At 32.2% G+C, this 10,835-nt stretch overlaps 1 protein-coding gene across 1 annotated transcript; it reads left to right on the top strand.

Annotated features, from left to right (window-relative positions):
* Window positions 1–2,338: 2,338 nt before the first annotated feature.
* On the top strand, window positions 2,339–8,386 carry LOC149534053 (citrate-binding protein-like). The gene is made up of 3 exons (XM_089805961.1): window positions 2,339–2,422; window positions 2,612–2,845; window positions 8,027–8,386. Exons 1-3 carry the CDS (start codon window positions 2,339–2,341, stop codon window positions 8,384–8,386), a joined length of 678 nt encoding a protein of 225 aa, XP_089662087.1.
* The last annotated feature ends 2,449 nt before the right edge of the window (window positions 8,387–10,835 follow it).

Genomic DNA, 10,835 nt, shown 5'->3' with positions numbered 1-10,835 from the left:
TGTTGATAACATTAATGATCAAATGGGTAAGACATGGAGAATGAAGCTAGAAGAGAGTGGATCATCAAACTCTATAGTCGATGGCACCATATCAAATAGATTAGGTGAAATATCTATGTCAAATGAAAAATTGTCAAGAATTATGTGAAATACAGTAGAAATCTTATATCTCATTTTGGTTCCTAGTAAATAGTTGTACAAAGTCCATATATGCATAATGTATGATGCATAAGAAAAACCCATGAAGTTTTGGATGTTTTTTATTAAGAAGGAAGGGATTCCCAGCCCCTTGAAACATGATACAATAGAAAATCCTCACAAAAGATCAACAAACAAAAGCTTAGCTAAGGTAATAAGCTCCTAAAGTTGAGCCCTAGGCCTTTGAAAGTAACACAAATCCTTGCAGGGTTTTTAGAAGGATGCCCAACCATAAAGGATTTTCCTAAGGATTCCAAAATTGTGAAGCTTGCAAAAACCACTATAAATTCTCAACCAAAAATAACTACTAACTAGAAAGTTCCCTTTAAAATTGATAACATGCCTCACCACCACAACAAAGAAACTAGAAATAAAAATACCCATAAATATAAAAAAGATGTCATTTAATAACAGTCCAAAAAGAGACCAAACCAAAAGGGAGAAAAAACTCAAAATGGAACAACATATAGAGACAAACCAAAATAGCTATATCACCTCAAAATAGACAAGATGTTCTCTACCTCTATTAGATCTCCTTCCCAAACATTCATCCAACAACCAAATTGCTAAATGTCGTTAACCAACACACCTCTAGAGAATCAACAACCAAGAAGTAGTCATAAAAATAAAATGCCTCGCAACTGTGAGAGTATAGAGCTCCACCACAAAAAGAAAGTAGCCAATAATGATAAAAGAGAATCCAATAAATGTCTTTAGGGCACAACTGGATTATTCTCCAAGATGGATAAAGCATCTGCAAGAGCAAGTAGAAAACTCCAAAGGCCAAAGCCCCAAAATTTTAAAAAGAATCATGAGAGAAAGACAAAGAACCCCCCAAAACATCCAATGCCAGATGAAAATAAACATACCAAAAGACACAACCAACATCACTAATAGAATGGAAGAAAGAGCAATGGGGGACCTAGCTAGACAAAAAAGTAGTAAGATCCTAAACATTCCTCCAAGACAACATGGAAATAATAGCCAATAGTGAAGGGAATGAAAGGATCCTTCTAGAGATGGCCTAGAACCAATAATAGAGGGATCAAAAATAGCATAAATGTCACCAAAAGGTAGGTATGGGCAAGATCACGGTGTGCCAAAATGTGAAAATGTGAAAAAAGTGGACTTTGCAAATGTCTAAAAGTGTTCCAAAATTTGCTCTACCTTTTCTCCACCCATTTTGATACTAAGGCTAAAAGGTTTGGGCCAAGTATTTTTAGGTATCGAATCTGTCAAGTCTTCTTGGACCAATATATGAAAAATATTACAATCTATTTTATATACGCTATTATATTTCCATAATCCATATCATTGATGTTTAGTTTTCTGGATCTAATTGTGTTCAACTTTCTACCATGAATATTTGAGATCACATTCCTTTATTCATATGTCAATTTTTTCTAATCCTTATTCTGTATTTAATCTTGAGGATGGATCCTAGACTATGACATATAAAGTTTATGGTATTGATGTGAACACAATTTTTAGGTCTTTTATATGAGTTAAATTGATAAATTAATAAATTAATAAGACATAAAATCACAATCAGAAGCTTTTCCTAAAGAAAAAACGATTTGAGTTTATTGAAAATTAGGGTTTTTACACAAACTAATTTATCAATTCCACTCCAAGTTTGAAAAAAAAAGAAAGAAAAATTATCTTGTCCTTCAATTTTAAATTTTTTAAAAGTAATTACAACTTATCTCTTTCTCTAAAATCTTATTACATCATCAAGTAAATATTTATTCTTATGAAAATGAAAACAAGTTACCTTTCATAATCTCATGTCATTATTTGATTTTAGAATATGAGTCTTTCAATTAAAACTTTTTAAACTAAGACTCAAGATCTAGAAGATGTCTACTCCACCAAATTTACTTAAGATATAATTTTAATTTATTTCCTTACAATGTTAGATACTTGCATTGAATAAAACTTAATTCTTAATAAACTTATTATAAACTACGCATCAAATTCACTCACCAACCAAAGATACATTAACATTTGAAACGTATTTTAAATATTTGAAATATAAACTTAACTACACTATTAACACAGTTATTGAAACAAACTACTTTTCAAGCATTTTACAATTAATTTAATATAAAAACGTCCAGCACGTCGATATAAAAATAAAATGTCGATTCGTAGACTTAGAATGTTCACATTGTCTGTTTCCCGTTACCTCTGTAAAAGACACACAAATGACGGGGGCTACGCTGTATTTTATAGCTGCTTAGTTTATAATCGTAATTTACAAAGGAAACGATACATTGTAGTATCCAATTGATTGTTGTATCTATTCATAAGATCTATTTTGGCCTTCAAATATCCTACAGTCACGTGCATCTCATATGATACATATGTACATTCTTAATCTTAGATTGGAGTAATGATGATTTTGCCATAGATTTTGTGTGGGCTTTTGATATTTTGGGTTGCGCATGGATCAGCAGACCCAACTGAAGGATTTACTCCAATGAACTTGACTGCTAAAAATTTAGTGATACAAAAGCCATATGATAAGGAGCTTTATGAGCGCTACAATGTCACAGATGGCGTCCATGACATGTGTGGTTATAACGATGATAAAACACATGATCCCAACAGCAACACCAAGTTGAGGATGGAAGTCCGCATCAAGGTTCTGTTAGAAATAGTCAAAAGACCATGTGAATAAAGTCCACCTCATAATCTGTTATAACTACATTCCATTGCATTGCACAGCTGTTGCATATATTGCTAACAGATATGGATGCTGTCCTCCAGAATAGGTCATACAGCTTTATCTCCTTATCTTCTAGAAAGATCTTTTATTAATGCCCTCATATCATAAGGCTCTCTATAAATAGAAGCCATTGCATACATTTGTAACAATCAGTTTTATGAATAAAATATGTTTTTAGTTCAGTGTTTATTTCTGATTTTCATTGCCTAGTATATTAGATCTCTTATTTTTATCATGGTATCAGACCAAGGTTTAGCCAAGTTCAACTGGAGATTTATTTAGAAATTCAGCTAGAAATATTGCTAGAGAGTTTTGCTGCAGGCAAATAGTTTGCTGAAAATGGTTTGTTTGCAGGGCTGAATTTTTTTTTTGGAGTGATATTTGGTTGCAGGGTTGTTATGCTGCTGGAGTATTGCTAGATTGGTTTGAACTTGATCTTTTTGCTAACATGAGTTCTTCAAATGAAGTTTTGCCTATCTTTGATGGAAGTGGTTTTGCAGATTGGAAGATTGCAGTCAAGAATGCTCTAAGAGAGAAGGCTTTCTGGAGGATAGTAAATAAAGAAATTGGGGAACCTCAACAAACTGATAAAGAAAAGGAGTTCTGAAAATGTAAGTTGGAGCAAGCTAGAGGTATTATTGGTAAAGCTTTGAGCCCCAATCTAAATAGAAGATTTGTTGATATTGATAACCCAATAGAGCTGTGGGAGACTTTAGAAAAAGATTATAAAGATGCAGACATGGCTAGCACGTTTAGTATAGAAGAAAAATTGATGAATTTAGATCCATCTTATTTTGAAAAAATGTCTGATTACTTCAATGAAGTTACTTTTTTAAATACTCAACTAAAAAAAAAAGGTGCTGAATATGCAAAAAAGGATTTTTAGTTGATTGCAATGGATGAAAGTAAGCTTCCCCAGCCATATAAAGTTTTTAAGGAATCAAGGAAAAGGGTTCTTCAACTAAATCCCAATACCCCCCAGCAAACTTTTGATCAATTTTGCAAATCTGTTTTAGATGAAGAAGTTCAGCTTATTAAAGAAGGGCATATTAAGAAGAATCATGCATATACAGCCAAAAGTAAATTCTTTAGAAATAATGGAAAAAAAATTGGAAAGGAAATAATAAATTTCAAAATCATGAAGGTTCTAATCATTTTTTTAGAAATGATGGTGCAGAAAAGCAAGCTGGAAGAAAGCCTTTTATTTGCAGGTATTGTGGAGGTGAGAATCACATGGAGAAGTTTTGTTTGAAAAAGAGGGACAATGATAGGTAGCAATATAATCCCAAGCAAAAAAGGTTTAAGGATGGAAAGAAGGATAATCATAGTTTCGTTGCTATCTCTTTAAAAAGGCAAGAGAAATCAAATGAGGAGGTAATTGCTACACCAAAAAGTAAATCTAGTGTTAAAGGGGGATACTTTGCTTTAGATTCTAATAAAGAATGGATTTTAGATTCGGGGGCATCATCTCACATGACTGGGGATAGATCTTTGTTTATTGATTTTTATGAAGGGAAGAATTCAGATGAAGAAATTTCTATTGGTAATAAAATGAAACTTCCAGTTTTAGGAATAGGAACTGTTAATGTAACACATGGGTCTTTGAAAAATGTTTTATTGGTTAAAGGATTGGGGGTGAATCTTATTTCAGTATACAAAATAGTTCAAGCTGGATATGAGTTTGTTGTCAATGTTGATCAAGTTATTGTTAGAGATAGAAAAGACCCAAGCAATATAATTACTATTGGTAGAGTTGATCATGAAGAGAGTTTATTTAAATTTGTGGGGTTTCTTGATGATAAATATACACTCTCTCATTCTTTTATTGCTCAGACTGATTATATGTCACAACTTTGGCATGCTAGACTTGGACATTTAAATTATAGAAAATTACAAGATATGGTTAGAATTGATATGGTTAGAGGATTAACAAAAATTTCAGCTTCTGAAGGTGTGTGTGAAGGTTGTGTGTTAGGGAAACATCATCGAGATCTTTTTGATTCAGGTAAAGCATGGAGAGCTAATCATCCATTGTAACTTATTCATAGTGATTTATGTGAACCAGGATATCCTTCACTTTCAGGTGCTAGGTACCTTCTCACTTTTATTGATGATTATAGCAAGAGAGTATGGGTTTATTTTCTTGAAAGGAAAAAAGAAGTGTTTGAAGTATTTCAAAAGTTTAAGGCATTAGTTGAAAATCAAAGTGAAAAAATAATTAAATGTTTAAGAATAGATAATGGGGGTGAATATTGCAATTATGCTTTTGAGTCATTTTGTGAAAATTATGGTATTAAGGTGCAAAGAAAAGTTCTTTATACTCCTCAACAAAATGGGGTGGCTGAACAAATGAATAGAACTCTTTTAGAACTGGCTCATTGTTTGTTGTATTTTAAAAGTTTGCATAATAAATTTTGGGGTTTGGCTATTTCTTGTGCTATACATATTATAAATAGAATCTCCACCAAAGCTCTTACAAATATCACCCCTGAAGAAGTATGGAGTGGTAAGAAACCTCACATTGGATATTTTAAAGTATTTGGGTGTATTGCTTGGGCACACATTTCTGATGCACAAAGGGAAAAGTTAGAACCAAAGAGTCACAAGTGTTTTTTTATGAGTTATAGTGAAGAATCAAAGGCTTATAGGTTATATGATTTGACAACAAACAAGGTCTTTGTTAGTAGAGATGTGAAGTTTGATGAGCATTCACAACTTACAGCCACTCCTTCTCACTCTACAACAACAAATGCTTCTCATTTTTCAGATATTTTAGGAGGAAATGGAGACTACATTGATGAGGATGAGTTGTGCACTTCTACAAATGATGAAAATACTAGTGAAAACAACACAACTAATAATTAGACATTTTCTGCAAGTAGTAATGATGAAGAAGATAACCTTTTAGCTGGACAAAAGACAAGGAGTGTTGAAGAAATATATAGGCAAGGATCAAAGATCCAAGGGAGGAATGGTAGTGCTCTCATGGCCAAAGTATTAAAAGCAAATGACCCAAGATCATATGAGGAAGCTAGAGGAAAGAAAGAATGGGAGCAAGCTATGGAAGAAGAATATGATGCTTTGGTAAAAAATAAAATTTGGGAACTTTCCAAAGGTAAGAATTTCATTGGTTGAAAATGGGTTTATAAAACAAAATTTAAATTAGATGGTGCTATAGAAAAATTTAAAGCTAGATTGGTTGCTAAGGGATTTAATCAAAAAGAGGGTGTTGATTATGAAGAAACTTTTGCTCCTGTCATTAAAATGAATATAGTTAGAATTATTCTTTCTTTGGCTACAAGTCTTGGGTGGCATATTCATCAAATGGATGTAAAAAATGCTTTCTTAAATGGAGATTTATATGAAGAAATATATATGGATCAGCCACCAGGTTTTGTAGATCAGCAATATCCTAATCTTGTTTGTAGATTAAAGAAGTCACTTTATGGGCTTAAACAAGCACCAAGAGCATGGAATGAGAAGATTGATAGGTATTTTCAGCTTCATGGGTTTCAAAAATGCAAATCAGATCCAAATGTTTATGTGAAGAGAGTGCAAAATGAAAGTATTCTTGTTGCAGTTTATGTGGATGATTTACTCATAGTTGGACCAAATATTGAGTTAATTAGTGATTTCAAATCAGATCTTAAAGGGGCATTTCATATGAGTGATTTGGGTGAACTGAATTATTTTCTTGGCTTGCAAATTGGTAGACTTCATGATGGGTTATTTATCTCTCAAGCAAAATATGCTTTGGATCTTTTAGATAAATTTAACATGCTTAAATGTAAGCCAGCCCCTACTCCTTTTCAATCTGGAATTAAGCTTACTAAAGAATGTATTTCCAAGAAGGTGGATGCTACTTTATATAGACAGCTTGTTGGTAGCTTGGTTTATCTAACACAGTCTAGATGAGACATTTGTTTTGAAGTCAATTTGGTATCTAGATTTATGTAGGAACCAAAAGAAACACATTGGTTGGCTGCCAAAAGAATTTTATGATACATTCATGGCACCTTTTACAATGGTATTCATTATAGTCACAAGTCTTCAATTTTTTTGACTGGCTTCACAGATTTAGACTGGGGAGGTGACATAGATGATAGGAAATCTATTGGTGGTTATATTTTTCAGCTTGGGTCAGGTCCAATTACATGGAGTAGCAAAAAACAAACTACTACATCATTGTCCTCATGTGAAGTAGAATATAGAGCAACAAAAGAAGCTGGAAAGGAAGTAGTTTGGATTCGCAACCTTTTATTTGAGCTTGGTTTTGCACAAAGTTCAGCTACTCCTTTGTATTGTGATAATCAAAGTGCTATCCAAGTTGCAAATAATCATATTTTTCATGCTAAAACAAAACACATTGAGATTGATGTTCACTATATTCGGGATCTTGTTCAAGCAAATTTTGTTAATCTTCTCTTTTGTCCAAGTGAAGACCAAGCAGCAGATATATTTACTAAGAGTATGCTTGAGGCCAAATTTCTGAAACTACGAGGCATGCTTGGCATGATTGAGGTGAACATTAAGGGGGGATAGTCATGTCATGTTACCCTCTCTTAATTTTTTTGTAAATAGGTACCTAACAAGGCTGAATGTCAGGACCTATCCTATCTATATTTTTTATTGTAATTTCTCCCACAGATTATCATTAGTGGTAGAAATTAAGGGAGGATGTTAGAAATAGTCAAAAGACCATGTGAATAAAATCCACCTCATAATCTATTATAACTGCATTCCATTGCATTGCACCGTTGTTGCATATATTGCTAACAGATATGGATGTTGTCCTCCAGAATAGGTCATACAACTTTATCTCCTTATCTTCTAGAAAGATCTTTTATTAATACCCTCATATCATAAGGCTCTCTATAAATAGAGGCCATTGCATACATTTTTAGCAATCAATTTTATGAATAAAATATGTTCTTAGTTCAGTGTTTATTTCTAATTTCCATTGCCTAGTATATTAGATCTCTTATTTTTATCAGGTTCGATTTCTGATCAAAGATTTCCCTATAATTGAATAGAAAGGGTATATATATATATATATATATATATATATGGTTTTATTAATTGTGTGTTGTTTTGTAGGGATACAGCTACACAGCAGGAGTGCAGCAATTCGAGGGGGATATTTATGTTCCATGTGGTACGTCGGGAACATGCATCATGCAAGTTTTTGGGGCATCCAAAATGGGACATGCAACAACTTTACAACATTACAATCATTCTGTTGTGGTTTCTGATGCGTATGATCAGTGGATTCATTTGAATGTTATTCATGATTCGGATGAACGAAAAGTTTATGTGTTTATTGACGGGCAGGAGAGGTTTTTTGTTGAGGATAGGAGACGTGTAGGCCATTATTTTAAATGTGGCATCCATACTCAGGATAATTCCACCCATTTCATGGAGTCTCACTGGAAAAATATTAAAATCTGGGCCAAATGATAATTACTTTCTGAAATTCTAAATGACGAGCCACTCTTAAACATCATATTAAACTTGGACTAAAAATTCTTAATTTAGAATCAAGTTTCGGTGTATGATGCATACTTAAGTGATTTAATAAAATGAAAGATCAAGGATTCTAGCATTAAAGATTCACAATTGACTTTTAAATGATGATTGTTTCTCAAATTGTTAAAAAATGGTGCTAAATAAATTTATAACAAAACCCAGTATAATGGGTTTTTTTGAATCAATGCTCAATGTTATTATCATATGTGAAGCTATTTGGATTGTCTAATTATAATTGCCCAACCATTTCTGTAAGAGTTGTTTTCGTTCTCTCTCGTTTGTCTCTACTAGTTACAATGCATTCATGTGATAGCTAAAAACATAAGACATCTAGTTTATAAATAAAGTAAAATAATTGTTTTCATAAATAAAGTAAAATAATTAAGATGAAAGATAATATATCAAATACAAAATTAAAAACTTTCTAGCTTTCAAAATTTGTCAATGGATTCGTAAGATACTTCACAATAAATTCTCACACCTTCTTAACCTTGACTTTTAGACAATTTAGTTGTTGTTCAACTAGAGTTGCATCCAAGCATGAGTAATAAAGAATAACAAATAATTGTTTGAGAGTTTGGAGTTTTTTTTATAAATGTTTGGTTTAAAATGGAAAAGATATAGCATGAGAACGTCATATAATGAAAAAAATAGGTTCATTTATATAAGAAATTTACTACTGCTGCTGCTATTGTTATTGTTGTTACTGTTGTTATTATGAGAAACATAATTATAAATTGGTACCATCATAAAATAATAGTTCATATTTCAACATAGTCAAACTAACCTTCAATACAATATCAACATGTTGTTCGGCCACTTGATAGAGAGTCAACATCAATAGTTGTAAAATCAAGTATCTTAAATGGAGACTAGGGAGTCTCCAAAAGATTTTGTCTCCTTTATTGTTCAATTGAATAAACAATAGAGAACAAAAATTACTAGTTTTTAATGAAATTATTGTATGTTTCAATTATTTATAGAAACATGATAGCATTAAAATAATTATGCATTTCAATTACTTATAGAAACATAATCACAATAAATACATTTACAATTGAGTTTCTTAACATTGGGAAAAACTAATTGGATTGATTGGTGGATGGTTATTAGATCATATTTACCATATTTTATGTCCATGTGTGGAAGGAAATTCATATTTGTTAGTGAACAAATTGTCTTCTAAAGAAATACATACAAATTTACCCTAAGACACACAAATAAGAAGACTCAATCATCACTAACAGTTGGGTCACTTTGCTATTGAAAAGCACAAGCTCCCTCTAAATCTATCTAGAAATAGCTTCCTATGTAGGATTTACAATGAATCAACTACACTATAAATAATAATGCTTTTAACCTAAACATAAGAAAGTTTTAGAAACATCTATTCATAAACATGACATAGAGGTAATTTATCCAATCATTACATTACAAAAATAATGCAGAGAGAAAGGTAGCTTGTTCTTTCCCAATACACGAAAAACTAGAGCACTCAGTCCAAAAGATGATCGTGATGACAATCAAATGTAATAGATACACATTCAGAGAAAATCAATCACTCAGAAAACAAGCATTTAAACTCAAAGTTTTAATATACTAATATTTACCCCTCTCTGAACACAACAAAATGACAAAAATTTTGTTGTTACTATATCTGAAAATAAATATCCCCTTTCCCTCCATTACAATCAGAATAAAAACAAAGCAGAAAACTGGAACCCTATGTTTGCCTTTCCATCTCTCATTTATCTTGTTACTTTTGGTAATAGTTGATCAGTTGTGACAACTGATTCTTACAAATGCCAACCCTTTACCTTTCGTTCCTCGACATATAGATAATATTTTGACTTTTAATAAGCCTCCAACCTTATATAATCAGGATGAGGACATTATAAAATGATCCACTTCCTCTTTTACAATTTTGGAAAATAATCTTTAAAGTGGAGAGTAATATAACTAAATGGGGACAGCTATCAATCAAAGTGATAACTCACATACTCAATGTCCCTTTTCGGTTTGGTCACTAGACTGTTTCAGAATTCGTGACCACCTGTCATTTCTTGACACATCAAAATATATTAAAAACTAATTGTCTTAGCAATACCACAGGCCCGATAAGCTGCATATGAGGAAAACAGACTCAAATGGTATACACATTATGATTGCACAAACTAAGGGCCCGTTTGGTTGCTGGAATATCATTTCAGAATTAGCATTCGAAATCCTTGATTTGGGATTCTGGAACTCCAAATCTAGATTATGGTTTTGAGAATTTGATTTGGGACTGTTTGGTTCACCAAGAATTCGTTATCAGAATACGCATTCCTCCGTTTGGTTGCACATTTTTGGATTTGGAATTGGAATACCAATGTGAAGA

This window comes from Cupressus sempervirens, chromosome 10 (assembly GCF_028749045.1).
Source record: "Cupressus sempervirens isolate cs-2001-9-10 chromosome 10, ASM2874904v1, whole genome shotgun sequence".
NCBI lineage: Eukaryota > Viridiplantae > Streptophyta > Pinopsida > Cupressales > Cupressaceae > Cupressus > Cupressus sempervirens.
The sequence above is the reverse complement of the archived record's forward strand: the minus strand, read 5'-3'. Positions and strand labels throughout refer to the sequence as shown.